At 28.5% G+C, this 16,256-nt stretch overlaps 2 protein-coding genes across 4 annotated transcripts; one reads left to right on the top strand and one right to left on the bottom strand.

The window, feature by feature from the left end:
* Positions 1–372: 372 nt before the first annotated feature.
* LOC100646855 (serine/threonine-protein kinase VRK1) lies at positions 373–5,570 on the bottom strand. Of its 2 annotated transcripts, XR_001099230.3 has the most exons (11): positions 5,280–5,570; positions 4,053–4,223; positions 3,769–3,894; positions 3,504–3,700; positions 3,183–3,426; positions 2,898–3,098; positions 2,489–2,712; positions 2,167–2,417; positions 1,975–2,108; positions 1,602–1,877; positions 373–1,531 (listed from the first exon to the last, which is right to left on the bottom strand). XR_001099230.3 is itself a non-coding variant. In XM_012315106.3 (10 exons), exons 2-10 carry the CDS (start codon positions 4,216–4,218, stop codon positions 1,810–1,812), a joined length of 1,611 nt encoding a protein of 536 aa, XP_012170496.2. In that variant the 5' UTR covers positions 4,219–4,223; positions 5,280–5,570; the 3' UTR covers positions 373–1,809. The 2 variants fall into 2 exon arrangements, 1 of the variants encoding a protein (XP_012170496.2); XM_012315106.3 differs by having other exon boundaries at positions 373–1,877.
* Positions 5,571–6,427: 857 nt separating this feature from the next.
* Positions 6,428–15,978, top strand: LOC100646974 (RNA-binding protein 25). 2 transcript variants are annotated; one of them, XM_012315123.3, is made up of 12 exons: positions 6,428–6,635; positions 7,151–7,293; positions 8,193–8,517; positions 8,599–8,793; positions 8,874–8,989; positions 12,868–13,079; positions 13,171–13,789; positions 13,927–14,344; positions 14,418–14,639; positions 15,183–15,358; positions 15,425–15,571; positions 15,660–15,978. In XM_012315123.3, the coding sequence occupies exons 2-12, from the start codon at positions 7,186–7,188 to the stop codon at positions 15,750–15,752; spliced, it is 2,631 nt and encodes an 876-aa protein (XP_012170513.1). In that variant the 5' UTR covers positions 6,428–6,635; positions 7,151–7,185; the 3' UTR covers positions 15,753–15,978. The 2 variants fall into 2 exon arrangements, with proteins under 2 accessions (XP_012170513.1, XP_003393526.1); XM_003393478.4 differs by having other exon boundaries at positions 8,163–8,517.
* Positions 15,979–16,256: the final 278 nt, after the last annotated feature.

The following is a 16,256-nucleotide window of genomic DNA, read 5'->3' as shown; positions in this document are numbered from 1 at the left end:
TAATAATATATAAAATGTATGATAACATACACATATAATTAAATTCTATATCTGGTATATATGCATTATTTTTGCTATTTATTTATTATTCATTCATACTATTAGTAATCGTCCTTGCAATACAAATTCGCAAGTAAATTTTATTATATTCTTTTTATAATAATCTTGTTGACAATACTTTAAGAATCTTGTGCAGTGCTGTTAATAAATATATATGTATTGTTTGCTTAATATAATAAATGTTTAATCATATATTCTATAACTAAATTAGAATAATATTCATGAAAATAAAAAAAGCTCATGTCAGGTATCTTATATTAGTGAAATATAATAAATCAGAATATGATGAAATACTAGCATTATAAAAAAAGATTACAAATGCACATGTATTTATTTAATTACAACACACTTTTAAGTCTTTAACAACACTGCTTTTCTGGCACAGGTACATGTAACTTAAAAAAATACAAATTAGTTATTACAAATTTACTGTAAATAAATCGACGGTTCCATCTATACATGGCTCTTATGATATAAATATATACAAGTATCAATTGTATTTCATGTAACAATGTTATGTAAATATTAGATCTGAATCAATACAAATTTGATTAAGTTCTACTAAAAAATGACATAAGATAATATTACATGAGATATTGCAACATATTAGAAGCATAACTGTGTATTTTCTAGTTACATGTTGTACATATATAAAATCTAGAACCAAATAATATTAATTGTATTATTTATACTACACACGCATTCCTGTTGATATATTGTAACTATAATAACAAATATAAACTGTTATATTTTAATCATATGTAAGCATTTATTGGCTTAATACTGAGAATTAATAACAGTTTACAGTTGTATTATTTTTACCTACATTTCACTACTTTTAATTGTATTATTTCAAAGTATACTACAACTTCGTTTATATTATAGACAATATTTAGGGACTCTATGCTTGAATATATATTTTGATACTTCGAAGAAATCTTTTACGTAATTTTTGCTAATAAATTAATCTCTATATTTTTATGAGAATTAGGAGTAATTCATTTAGGACTGGCTTACAAAATCAAAGTATTAAATTACTTTAACAATGTCCGAATATAATAAAATAGTTCACTCATAGTCTCTTATAACTTACAAAATAATTATAGTAATAAAAAAGAAAAAAAGATTAAATATAATTTAAACATTAAAACTATACTTTATTTTAATAAACAACTTAATGAAATATTGACATTATCTATTCAGTATATCATGCTATTGACTCATTTTATAAAATAAACAAATAATTCTTAAAAGTTGATGAAACGTGTTTTCGACGCAACATTCAGATCATTTGTTTATTATGACATTAAATTGCATATTTTTTTATATGCAAAAGTAACGATTTCTCATTATTGTGCCTGTTAGCAAGTCTTCTTCGAATTGTATTGAAATTATATTCTTAAAGGAAGCAATGTAATTTTTTTTAAGTGTCCACTGAATTATTTATAATTATTTGTTCGAGATACAGTTACTAAAAAAAAAAATCTTATATTAATATACAGTTTGTTAAACAATAAATCATGATATATAAGCAGTCTTACAAAAGTTGGTGCTCTAAATACACCTGAGACATTCCTAATAAATGAAATTTTGTCCTTTAAACAGGAGTTTAATCAAGAGTATATTCTTACAAAATCTAAATGAATTAATAGGAAATAATACTTAATTCATTCATTATTTAGATAACTCGTTTGTGATTCCATTGTTCAAGGAATGAAAACGTATAATATTTAGTAAAGTTTGTTATACTCATGTTGAGGGACCTTTTTTTCTTTTGTTGCTTTGTATTTGTTTGTAAGATTTTTTATTTCCAAGTCCTAATAGATCATATATAATGAATTAAAAAACATAAATATATAAAATATAGATAACAGTAGAGTTATATAAATAAGAAAAGTTTGAAAAGTATCTTACGTTTTAATTGAGCCCCTCGGGACCGTGTCACACGTGGCGAAACCTTCGCTAAAGAAAGCGTTGTCAAGGAATTTTTCTTTTTTAATTGAACTATTTGTTCCATAGCTGGTGTCATCCACTTTGTTTTAAGATCTCTGTTTAAAAAAAAGAATTATTTTACACTGTTATTGTATATAATTTAAATATACTCACTCTAATGTTTTTGGTAAAGGTTTATGTCGAAATGCGCCTGATTGTTTCTCTTTCATTCTCTGAATTACGCTTAACATGGCATATGTAGGTAAGGATGGAGGAGGTGGAGATGGAGGTGGTGTAAGTGGTGAAGGTGGAGTTTGTAAACTAATTTTTGCGAGTTTATCAGGATGGAGCGCTAGCACTGCTTCCCAACAAAATTCTTTTCGTTCAACTGGATATTTAGGTTGTGTATTTCGAGTTATACGTATCTAAAAATAATAATGCATATTGTTTTATTATGAAATAAGATTTAATACTAATAAAGAATGTAAAAGTATACCTCGCCATTTACAGGCCTACAAGGTTTCCTTTCTCGTAAGTACGGTCGTTTGAAAGACATGGGATAAGAAATATTTTCATTAGATTCTCTTAAAGGGTGCAAACATGTAGGAACATCATTTTTTTGCCTAGAACCAGACTGAAATAAACTACGTAGATAGGAATAGTTAGGTTTAGTTTCAAATCCCAATTCAGTAATATATTTCATATACTCCATAATGGCAGCTGGTAAAAAATATTAATTATTAATATTTAATGTTAAAAATCTGTTAAATATATCAGTCATGAATATTTTTAAAGTAGCAATTTGTCTAATTAAAGTAGAATGGGTTTACATTATTTTTCATATTTGAGTAAAATTAAATTTAAAAATATTTGAAATATTGATATAAAAAAATACAATAACTTACCAGGTGGTTCTTTTTTATAAGGAAAACATTTATGCATAAATAATGATAAATTTGAAAGTAAAATTTCTTTTTGTGCATGGACTTCTTCTGGATCCATTGCTGATGTTACACTATTATCTTCTTTTTCCCAAGGTAATTTGCCACACAACCATTGTAGTATATTATACCCTAATGTTTCTAAATCTCCTCTTCTTGAGTGTGCTACAGTAATATCAATTTATAATAAACTAAAGTGTAATTATGTTGTAAAAAATGAAATACACATAACAAATTTATAAAACTCACTTCCATGATGTGCATCTCTTGATGTGAATTCTAATGTTCCTTCATGAGCTCTTCTTTCATCATGAACAAATGGCTTATGTACACCTGCACTTGTACGGAAACGATAAGCCAATCCATAATCAACCAAATAAGCTTGAAATTTTTTTGTTGTTATGTCTTCTGCACTTAAAGACAACAAAATATTTGATCCTTTAACATCTGCATGAGCATATCCTTGACTGTGAATATATTCAAGTGCATCTAACTATAAAAATGTGAAAAATAATAAAATTACAAAATTATTAACTAATTTCTAAATTTTCTATTTTTATAGTAAAGTACCATTTGAACAGCTAGCCTGTTAACAAGTTTGATTGGTAATTTTCTCCCATTTGATATAAACAATTTTCCAATATCAATGCCATATCTTGGAATTACTAAAAATCTATACTTTTGCCCTCGATATATGTGAGAACCAGATCCTTCATATGTTGGAACACCTATTCGTCTTTTTCCTTGTGATTTGCACCAGGTATCAACTAAAATTCATAATAATGAAGATATATATGAAACATATATATATGTTATATACAACTAAGTTACTTACTCATATGTTTACGAGCTGCTCTTATATAAAAATTCATTTCAACAAATAGTGGACCATTATTATGTGGTTCAATTTTTATCACATACTTTGCATCTTGTCCAATTGGAGCATTAATGTCATTTGATGCTGTAATGTAAAATTTTTAAGTTTAATATTAATAGCAACAAATAATGAAATAGTGAATACAACATTTAAGTAATTTATTAAAGTATGTTTCTGTTTGTTTGACCGCGGTTGGCACTAATTTTATTTCAATCAAACGGTATTCGAGTAAGGAATATTACCTAAGTATATATCACCAAATCCACCATATCCTATTGCATGTCCTAGTTTCCATTTGTTTTGAGTAATATCCGTTAATATTTCCCCAGCTGGCAATTGATCAGGTAATTTGCAACCTAATGCTGCTACTCTTTTAACAGATATCTCTTCACCTCGTCTTGGTGCCATTATCACTATATAATCAATATATAAAATTCAACATTTTATTAACTTGTACATTATACTATGATGGAAATATTAACTATTTATTAAGAATAAAAGATTGGACAATATTATAGTTTATTATAAATTCTATATAATTTCACAAGAAAATTCTTCTATACATAAAATTATAAAATAATCAATTAATATAGTCGCAAATAATTGCTTTTTATATGAATTAATATATTATATAAAAGAAATTATATTTTAACCTATATTTAAATTTTATATTTGTTATGAATACATTAATAAAAATGTTCAATATAAATAAGATATAAAAAATAAGTATAATCTGGTTGAATGCAATGAGTTTATATATAAATACATAATCCTTTTAATTATTTTTTGATTATGTATACACATTGTTAATTATACAAAAGAAAAGTTTATATCTATGTACTGAAACATATAAAATTATTATATATATATATATATATATAAACTGGATAGAAGATTTTAATACATGTTATGAAATTACAACATGAAAATCTTTAAACTTTTACACCAAAATAACAATACATTTTATTCAAATAAATATTTGAATATGTATAACCTATACTGTAAACAATTTCATTTTGTATTATAAATGTAATTAAATTTCTTATTTGTTCCTTTAATTAAATAAAATAATAATTTGATACATAGATATGCATTACTATATAATAATTTAATTTTATAATTCAATACTACAGTACAATAGGAGTGATGAAAAAAGTAGAAATGTGTTTTCTATATCTTTGTACAACAGTCGTCACTGATGCAGTAGAAAATGCATTATTTAAATGCTACCTAATAAGGTTTTTAATAAATACAAATTACGTAAATATTATCATAAAAATTGTCTTTGCTTTTTCTAGTACTTTTCCAAGAATTCATATATAATTCGCTACCTTGGTTTTCAAAATATTGTTTCCTATTTGTGTAAATTAAACAAAAAAATATAATTTTAAGGATTCCATGTTCAACTGTCAACTAAAATAATTAACTAATAAAAAGCATGAAATATTCTTTCATTTTAGCTTGTTTACCTTAGAAGAAGGATTAAAGGACATCGCACAAAATCTCTTTAATTGTTTGGCACATCGGAATCTTTAGTAATTTAAAGTATTTCTTTTTTGTGTTTTGAAACTCTGACTATCCTCCAAAAAGATTTCACCTAGCATAAGAATACACCACACTGCCATTTCATGAACTGAGGAGTTTAACGGAAACCGATCAACTGAAGAGGGCGTCCTTAAATTTATATCTTGACTAAGCATTTAAATAACGCTAATGTTGACAATAAAAAAACCCACTGTATTATTTTACTGTCCACTACATTGTCTATTATATTTCCAATATTTTAATCTAACATGATGAGTTATGATTGTTACATAATATATTCATTTTTATTAATAGCATCCGTTTTAATAATTGATTTACTATGTTATAGATAGTTCATTTTTAAAAATGTAATGCCAAGAGAAAAGAGAATTAATGAATTTTCTTACATACATATATTTTTTAATGTATTTTTTTCTAATGTAATAATATTATCATTGGTAGCATCTGGTAGCATCTACAAGCCTAGATGACCATTGAATATTAGAAATTTATATAAATTTTATTTACATAAATGAAAAATATCAAATGTATTTTAATTAATTTCCTTAATTAATTTTATATAAAAATGTTTATTTAAATATCTAGTAATGCTGCTCAATGATTTTGTAATTACTTTTTATATTTTCAGTATAAAAGTTATTAAGTAAATAATGAAAAGTACGATAAAAAAAAAGAATTACAACACAATTCTAAATATTTTGTAAATCTGTAAAATAATATTGTAAAGAATTATATGTAAAAATTATATAATTATAATACAATTTAATGTGTAAGTAAACCGGTTTTTCTGGCATTAATTTATTTAAACATAGATTTGTTTCATAACATTTTAATGGTGTCTCTCGTACAACAAAATATGATACTGAAAATGAAAATTGAAATTAAAATTAAAACTAAATGCTGCTCTACTGAGGAAATGATGTAATTGTATACAATTTAAAATATTTAATATTAATTTATTTTGTTTTAATATACTCTATCAAAAATTTAATAAATTACAGAGTAGAAGTCGTAAGTTGCTGCATATGTAGCTTGGTTCTTTTACGATGAGTCTTCGAACTCATGGGAAATGTAACATCAACCATAGCCTTCTAGAAGCAATCAGCGCATGAAGCCGTAATGGACGAAAAGAAGTAATTACTAGCTGACGGATTGTGAAAGTGGAAGTTTCAGTTCGTGTGTTTATTATAATATTCCTTTAGCTTTAAAGTCCTATTAAAATGACGTAAATATTTGTTAAATAATGGTTGATGCTTTATTTCTATTTTCAAATATATTATGTAAGTACAGTATTGGTTCTTTGTTGAGATCATTTTAATGGTTAGAATACCAAAGCATCCATTAGAGTCTTCTCTGATATCTATAACTATTACTATGAAAAACATGTTTTCACACAACAAACTTACATATGGAGTAATGTTTATATGTCTATGCATAGTTCAAATATTTGTTTTGTAATATTGATTACTAGAGTATTAAATTCATACTTGTATTTTATTATATCTCAAGAAAATGTGCTTAAGAAGATTGTTATGTATCAAAGGTTATTTAATGTCAATTTTTTAAATATTTCAAGTACAATATGATTAAAATATGCTTTTGTAATTACATAATACAACTTACAGACATTAAATTTCATTTATTTGCAATCATCAAATTTTTATTTTTAAAATTTAATAATTGTAAGTATGGATTATAATAATATATATATCAGTATTAATAAAAGTTCTATGTTGAAATAAAACTATATCTTTTATATAGTACTTCCACTAAATAACTGTATTACATATTTTAGTGAGAACACTGCCATAGTATTATTTAAAATAAGAAATGTCTTACCCTGGTCAGCCCCCAATGGGAATACCAGGCATGCCACCAATGCCTTACATGGTTGGTGCACCTCCACCAATTATTGGTGGTGTAATGCCTATGGCACATGTAAGTAAATATAAAATTAAATATTCTAAAATTTGGGCATGTTTGTTTTGTATGTTGTTGGTAAATTTATGATCTCCTGTTAACAATCGTTTGCACTTGCTGTTAATAAAATTTTCAATGGTTTCAGTAAAGAAACTAATTATTTTATTAACTAAAACTCTAATACAAAGTAATATAACTTAATATAATTTCTTTGTTAGATTAATCTCCTAATATTTTAACGTGTCATTTTTCTTATTCATTTTAAATAATAACGATTATATATTAAATAATTAAAATAATAATTAAAAATTGATATATTGTTTAATTTGTAATAATGTAATTACCTTATATAACCTATTTGTTTTTTAAATAAAAGATAAAAAGTAATATATTCGAGTGCCAGAAATGTTAAAAGAAAAATAATAAGCATCTTTAGTTACTATAAAAGAAAACTCAAAAGCATGTAATGTTTGATTTTATTAATGCTGTGTAAATAAATTAACATGTTAAGTAATAAAAATTCACAAAAATAGCCTTATATTTTTAAACATCACTAATTATATCATAATTAAACATTTTTCTATATGTTAATGCAGTTGTTTTGTATAATGTATTAACATCCTGTATTTAAATTACACTATGAATGGAATGCATATTACTTAACAATTTATGCTATAGGATTATTGTACAAGACATTTTCTAAAAGTTATGTTTTCTGGCACAAATTTTTATCTTAAGTTCTTTTTATTTGATATATGCATGTCTTACCTTTATAATAAAATATAATACAAGGAAAAAGATTAACATACTATTAGGGGGAGGGGAGATTCTGGACTGCATGAGTAGAGATGTGCATTATTAAGAATACTACCATTTATAAAACATAGATGATTCCAACACCCGTATCTGCGATGCAGACCTCAGCTCCAGCTGTTCGGTATGCACGTAACCAAAATCGTCATGACAATAATCGTCGTCGTGAAAGAGAATCTGGTCCGCCAGTGACCGTATTTATTGGTAACATTATGGAAAGAGCACCTGATGTAATGATTCGACATATTTTGGGTGCATGTGGTCATGTGCTTTCATGGAAGAGAGTTCAGGCATTTGGATTTTGCGAATATGCAGGTCCTGATGCAGGTCTTAGAGCAGTTAGATTACTTCATGACATGGAAATAGGTACAAAGAAGCTTGTTGTCAAAGTTGATGCAAAAGCTAAAGTCGTTTTGGATCAGTTTAAAGGTAAATTTAAAATACTTGCAGTATTTACATACATACATATTAATTATTTATTTTGATTTGTTATTTCTTTATGTATAATAGCAGAAAGAAGGAAAAAATTAAGAGGAGGCCAATCACCTCTACAAGATGAAACATCAATTGAAGGGACAGAAGGAGAAGAAGGTGAAGATTACATGGATGAGGGTATGAGAGTAGTGGATGCAGATGCACTAGCACGTATTAATCAAATTATAGCTGAACATGCCGCTGATTTAGAAATGGCTCAAGCTGCTCCTGGTAGTGTACTAATTCTATTCATAGTAATGTATTGAATTAAATTGGAGAACTAACAAATATTTTTTAATTATATGTTATAGAAGAACATCAAATAAAAATGGTTGCTAAATCTTTGAACCTGGATGATGCAGAAATAGAAGAAAGTAAAAGAGACTTGATTACACGAGAAATTGGAAAATTCAGGGAGGTTATGAAGGTAATTATTTTCATAATTATTTTAGAAATCTTGTTATGTCATTCCTACTTTTCTGCCCTTCTTTTTGGTCGGATATGATATACCAAGATATTAGAAGGTATTATGAATTGTGGTCTAATAGGACTGGGTAAAAACTTTGCAAAAGTTTAGGTATAAGAATGCTAACAATTATTGTAAAATTGTTAGTGTCGATTATGTGAATTTTTTACGAAGCATTATAAACATTATTCTATAATATATTGTGATCTTCTCTAAAAAGAATTATTTTATGTGAAAAACTATATTAACTAATTTAAATTATTTTAATGGGCAATAGTGTTTGTTACACATTCTTCTGTATATATGATAGGGAGCATATTTAATTTCTTAAATTTTTTGCTAGAAGGAATCATATCTTTTAAAGCAAAATTTTAACTGCAATATATTATATTACTATAGAGCTTTTATTTTTTCTGCATTTAATATGTAAGTGTTATAGAGATAATATTTATCTGTTTCTGATTTGTGTAAATGATTAAGAATATGTTTGTAATACTTTGTAGTATTTATTCTATTACCTTAAAAAACATGATATTCTCTTTCGTTTTTCAAATAAAAAATGAAATGAATCACTTTACAAATAGGAAAAAATGGAATATACTAACTTCTTTCAAAACTATATATTTAATTAAAAAAATCTGTTTTTAAATTATAGTTGTGAAGAGTTTGTACTAAGTTTAACAAGTTTATAATACTTTTTGATTATATCAATGACTAGTGAATTCATGAATTGTGTTTAATTCATTTTTAAATGGTTATATTGTTACTAAATTACAATTTGTATGTGACAAATATTTAGATGTTTCTATGCTTTAAATACTATAATGAAATGCATTGTAAATATGTATTATAAACGTTTATACACGTTTTATGCATTTGATTATATCTATGTTTCATGTTAGACAATTATTGATCGAACTCGCAACATATTTATATAGAAAATTAAATGCATTTGGGCAGGCAAAAGAGGATTACAAGTGTATAGTTGTAAACTTTAGCTTTTAAGTATATTGTGATAAAGTGCGTGTGTGCTATGTTAGCTCTAAAAAATTGGAGCCGTGACTCGTTGCTATAATTATAATAACAGGCAGCGTGCGTCGCACACAGCAAACGCACACGCCTAGGAATGCTGTGTGTGGGGACCACTCTTTCACTCACTCATTGGCTCTGAAGGGAGTCAATCACAGCACATCCCTCGTATTTTCGCAGGCAGCTGCAGCCTCGTCGGTAAGTCAGAGTATATCCAACCAACAAAACATGAAAAAACAAGAAATGTGCAATATTAAGACGGGAGAATCTCGTAACTCTACAACATGCTGACATCATGTAGCCAATAAATCTGTTTCTATTGAAACTCCATTTTCTTAATTCATCGCATATAATTCTGCATTATATTAATAGCATTAATGCTATTGTATTTTGAATACAAGTTATTCCATATAATCAAATTTCTTTACCTATTTCTATAGTTATTGTGCTAAACTGCTGACACCAATATTGTTATAAAAATGCAATGTATTTTTATATAACATGATGTTTAGTTTTAAAGAAATGACATTACAAAATCAATTCTTATAGTTCTAAAAAATGAAGAACTTGTGTAATGGTATTATAGAATGCAAGATAATAAAGCATAAAGAGTTGGAAGGCTTTAGTAATAATATTTTAAAGTAAATACAACATTATTATTATATAGTTGCAATTGTAATAAAAAGGTTTTCTATAACACAGATGATTCTCTCATTAATTGATTCAATGGAAGTGCTGTCAATCACTATGAGGATTATATATTCTTTGAGTCAATTAGCAAAAGAATTACTTTATATGAGGTTGACATGAATAAGTTTAAAAAATAATACTAAACTAATAATTATAAATTACTATATTCTTAAAAAATTTGATTATTCAATTTTTCATTGAGTGAGACTATAAAATTAATTAAGATTGTTGTATTATTTGTTTTTTATAAAAGATAATTATAATTTATTTTTATATTTGTATTAATGTCTAGCAGTTTAGTACAGATATATAGAAGATCAGCAAAGTGCCATTCCATTTGTTTTTACACATTGTTTAGGATCGGTAAAAAATGTTATACATTAAGCAAAGAAATTTGACGCTGACATATTTTATAATATATTCTTAGATAGATTATTAATAGGATCGAGACTTTCTGAATCCTACACACAATGAAATGATTTTGTCTTCACAATGGCGACTGTTCAGTTGTTGTCTTTATTTTGTGTAAACAGCTTCTGTCAGCGTCTCGATCAGACATGTAGTACCTAGGTGCGTCCTCCATTCTCCGGTACCACCACACTGACTGACCAAGTCAACTTCACACCGTGAGTAAACTCCACAACCATGAGCCAACACAACCATTCGGTTCTTGTAGTTTTGTTAGTGAACTGCCCATCTGAATACCTATGACCACTGATATTTCATGTTTCAACAGTCTGTTTTTTTCCTCATATGTGCATCTACTTTTATGCACTCAGTTACTCTATCCTTATTAGATTAAAATACTATGGGTTATTGTATGGATATTTAATTTTGAAAACTAAGAGAAAGCAGTTCATAATTTTGAATGTTTTTTCTTATATAGCATAATCCATTGATAGCTTTATATAGGGTTTATTAACAATGTCATAAGCAGGAAGGAATAAGCAGCGTTAGGTTTCATAATTTTTTGTCACTAAAAAGTAATATTCATTAGAGTCTATGATTTAGGACTCTCCAAGCAGTAACCCATTATTGTTATTATTATATCAAGTAAGGATGAACCATATTAATTTATTTCTAAGACGTTACGTTGATAATACGGGACGATAAGGGTGGGCAAACTATTGTGCATTTGATATCCAACAGTTTGCTGCATCAACTGCATAGCCAGAAGAAAACAAAGTTGACAGACGTGTGACAGTTTCTTGGCAAAAATGAAAGGTGTTTTGGTGGAATCCCTTCTTCGTGATGACTCCGCTTCTGATTGGTATAATACTTTCTAATAATTATTGAATATTGACAAGAAATCTAAATATCACCCCTTTCGACTCTTAGACTTACATAGCTTTAGACACTATTGATTTACAGGCACATTTGCAATGTTGTAAGTACATTGGGTGGCCTCTACAATGCGTCTGTTAGCATTAAGGTATTCTTAATTTAAGTACAGCTTAAGAAATTTCTTATGCTTGTTTCCAAAATTTATACCTGCACTTAGGTAATTGATATGTAAACAAGATTTCGTGTAAGATGCTGCTGAGCGAGCATACTCCAGAGGAGTGAGTATACTATATTGAGATGAACAGAATTATGATACTTGATATGTGATTAATTTTTGTACAACTAGTAATCGTTCAACATTGCAATCTTTGTAATGTTAGAGATACTAAAATTAAAGTAAAATTTGTATACAAAATGTAAATGTTAAAAAGATATACAAAATGTTAAAAATATTTTTTAAAAGAACTATCATAACGAATTAAGACTTCTTTTTGAAGTATTTATTTCAAGTAATCATTTTGTTGATATAAAGATTCGTATAATATTATTTTTTAAATAATATCGATTGTTTGTGCAAATATTTTGTATGTATCAGGGCATCTATATTTTGAATTCAAGAAAAGAAATGATAATACTGCACTGTTATAGTGTAGTGATATTTTACCACTTTTATATTCATTAACTAACTTTACACTTACAGTAACCTTTTTCTACCCTTTAATTTTTATAACTGAGGAGGATATACGATTGCTAGTTTTTGCGTTTTATTATCACAGCCTGATAAGTTTGCTTTGAATATTTGGTCTCACCTATTTTTTTATTTTTGTTTTTTATAGAAGCAGGAGGAGGAGAAGGCTCAAGTTAAGCGGAAGAAAGAAGCTGTTGAGAAAGAAGAACGGGAGAAACGTGAAAAAGAGCGACGAGACAGGCGTGATGGCAGTAACACTAAAGACGATCAAGACGGCGATCCTGGTAGTCCCACGTCTCATAAAGGTCGCAGTAGTAGTACTGGAAGTAGTAGAAGAGACAAAAGGCGGTCTAAATCTAGGTATTAACGTTTAACAATTTCCGGAAAGTGTTTAAAAATTCATTAATTTACAGTATAAAATTTATTGTAAATATTTTCTATCTTTCTTAAGATCTAAAGAACGAGAGAGGGATCGTCAGAGAAGCGACAGAGATCGTGATAGAGATAGAGATCGAGAAAGAGATAGAGAAAGAGAACGAGAAAGAGATCGTGACCGCGAAAGAGAGCGTGAAAGAGAACGTGAAAGAGATAGGGAAAGGGAAAGGGACAGGGAACGAGAAAGAGAACGTGAAAGAGAAGAAGCAAGGAAAACTGAAAGAGAAATTATGCGTGAAAGGGAGGAAGAGGAAGAGGCGAAGGAGAGGAAAAAGAACGAAAGAAGAGCGAGAGAAAAAGAAGCAGCTTATCAAGAGCGTTTGAGAGCATGGGAGACACGGGAACGTCGCAAACAAAAAGAATATGAGAAAGAAGCGGAGAAACGCAGAGCAAAACGGGAAGCGAGAGAAAGGGAAGCAAAACGCTTGAAAGAATTTCTTGAAGACTATGATGATGAAAGAGACGACGCTAAATATTACAAAGGTAAAGAACTTTCACGTCGTCTAGAAGAGAGAGCACTGGAAGCAGAAGCCGATTCGCGGGATCGTTGTGCCGAGCGTCAAGAGCTTCAACGCCTTCGCGATAAACTTTATGCTGACGCTTCTCATCCAGATCCAGCGGCTGAGTTTGAAAGGGTAAAATGTTCCTAAATAATGTGATATTTTGGTTTATAACTAATTACAATATTGATTTTTATTAAGATATGTAATATGCATTTATCTTTCGTTGTATGTAGACTACTTCTTCTACATGAAGATATTGCTTATTTCAGTTAAAAGCTGAACGGGAGGAACAGTATAAGCCTAAACCGGTTATCACGATAATAGACGAAGAGGATGAAAAAGTGGTGAAAAAGGAAAAAGAAGTTATGCCGCCCATAGAAACTGAACCAATTGAAAGTGATAGTGACGAATGTGTGCAATTTGATGATGTTTCTCAGTCAGAGGCACCATCTAGAACACCACCGCGGCATCACCACCATCATCGAAGACATCATCGTCATCATCAGAATCATCATCATGATGGCGAAGAAACTGAAGAAGTTATAGAAACAGATAGAGAAAGTGTAAAGGGTACAAAGTCATCACCTTCTAATCAAACAGTAACAACACCAGTTCAGTCCATTCCACCCACATTAGATGAAGATTCGCGTATGTCTCTCGTTAGCGAACCAGAAAAAACTGGTAGTAGTGAGTAAACGATGTGATTTATTTAACTTATATAAACACTCCATTTGTGTGTCACATTTTATTTTTATTACAGGTAACTTTGTGCCATTCGCCATGGGAAGCGGAGGCAATCGTGGTGGTGATCATGGTATCGGTAATAAAACTCCTGCTAGTCCAAGCACGGCTATTAATGTTAGTACGCAACAAACGAATCAGAATAAAAAGAAAGGTCGGATCGATGTTAAAGACGTATTTAATAATGATGATGATGATGATGCTGCTAATAACGCAAAGAAGCGTAAACTAGTTCCTTTAGGTAATTAAAAAGTATAAATATATTTTTTGTTTAGATAATGTAGGATCTTACAACAATTAGTTTATTTAAAATGGATTAAACAGGTGTTGGTTAAACAGGAAACGATGGTTGTTTAATGTGAACTAAATACAATAACGTGCTATAATTAAGACAACAAACAATTAATTTGCAACCCTCGTCACCACGGTTCCAACGCTTTCTCTCACGCGGACTACATTCTCTCGCCAACTCAATTCGCACTCTTTGACTTCTCGATTCACATTCTCTGACTTCTCAACTAACACTGACTGTTAATTCGTCTTTCTCCCTTAGCATCCCTTTGTCTTTTCTCTTAGCCCCACCACGCACGTGTCCCGCAACCGCTCGTGGCTAGAGTCACGCAGGCCTTTTCCGCGTAACTATTCGATTGAAGGACCGACGATACATTGACCTGTCGGCACTTAGATTTTCTCGCGACATTGTTTATGGTTCGCCCGATATCTCTTAGGCCTCTCGTCCACGATACTACAATAATATACGATTTTTATATGAATTCTATTCTAGACTATGGTGAGGAGAAAAAGAAAAAATCTAATGAAGAAGCTCCTAAAGCCGGAAAAGAAGAAAGTACAAAAAGCCAAGAAGAGAAAAGAAAGCACATAAAATCCCTTATTGACAAAATACCTACAGATAAAAACGCTTTGTTTGGTTATCAACTTGATTGGGCAGTAATAGATAATGTAAGATATATATTATGAATGAATATTTATGAATTAATTTTTCATCAATTTTTGTTATTTTTATAGACATTAATGGAAAAGAGGATAAGGCCGTGGATTAATAAAAAGATAATTGAATACATTGGAGAACCTGAACCTACATTGGTAGATTTTATTTGTAGCAAAGTAATGGCCGGCAGCTCGCCTCAGGGCATACTTGATGATGTACAGATGGTAAATAATTTTTATTTTATTATTATTTATTATTTATTATTTATATAATATTTTTGTTATTGATTGTATAATATCATATATGTTGTAGGTATTGGATGAAGAAGCAGAAGTTTTTGTAGTCAAAATGTGGAGGTTATTAATTTACGAAGTGGAAGCAAAAAAAATGGGCTTAGTTAAATAAATGAAATACCAATTCAAAAAAGTACTAATCGACTTAAAAATTTATACTACACATCAAATTCCTTTGGTTAAAAATTGTACTATTTAGGTTATGTACCTCAATATATACTTATATATAATTTGTAGGATCTTTCGCTAGACGAAAAACACAATGTTGCTCGATTGATAGGTAAACTAAATGTGTAGCAATTGAAATGTTAAATACAAATTGTAATTACGATTTATAATATTTGAGTTGTGTCTTTCCAAATTTGTTTATTCGTAGTTTTAAAGGGAGTTATAACATGTTTATAAATGATAGATTTTTTACATTTTTCAAGAAGATTGACGGATTTAATTTTAATGATTATATAATTTGATCATTTACAAATAATTTTTTCAAAATTTGTACATAGATACAGTAAAAACAACTGATTGTTATCATATGTATAATGTTCAAAGTTGGATAATCTAGGGATCGATTTTCAGACTTAGAATCGATCGATTATAAATCGATTTTCGCTAC

The sequence above is a fragment of the Bombus terrestris genome, chromosome 2 (genome assembly GCF_910591885.1).
Source record: "Bombus terrestris chromosome 2, iyBomTerr1.2, whole genome shotgun sequence".
NCBI lineage: Eukaryota > Metazoa > Arthropoda > Insecta > Hymenoptera > Apidae > Bombus > Bombus terrestris.
The sequence above is the reverse complement of the archived record's forward strand: the minus strand, read 5'-3'. Positions and strand labels throughout refer to the sequence as shown.

Coding starts and splice junctions, on each gene's coding strand:
- LOC100646974 (XM_003393478.4), top strand. CDS start 7,186: ATGTCTTACCCTGGTCAGCCCCCAATGGGAATACCAGGCATGCCACCA. Junction 14,345..14,417: donor ACCAGAAAAAACTGGTAGTA/GTGAGTAAACGA, acceptor TTTTTATTACAG/GTAACTTTGTGCCATTCGCC. Junction 15,359..15,424: donor ATTGGGCAGTAATAGATAAT/GTAAGATATATA, acceptor TTATTTTTATAG/ACATTAATGGAAAAGAGGAT.
- LOC100646855 (XM_012315106.3), bottom strand. CDS start 4,218: ATGGCACCAAGACGAGGTGAAGAGATATCTGTTAAAAGAGTAGCAGCA. Junction 2,418..2,488: donor GTAGGCCTGTAAATGGCGAG/GTATACTTTTAC, acceptor TATTATTTTTAG/ATACGTATAACTCGAAATAC. Junction 1,878..1,974: donor CCGAGGGGCTCAATTAAAAC/GTAAGATACTTT, acceptor ATGATCTATTAG/GACTTGGAAATAAAAAATCT.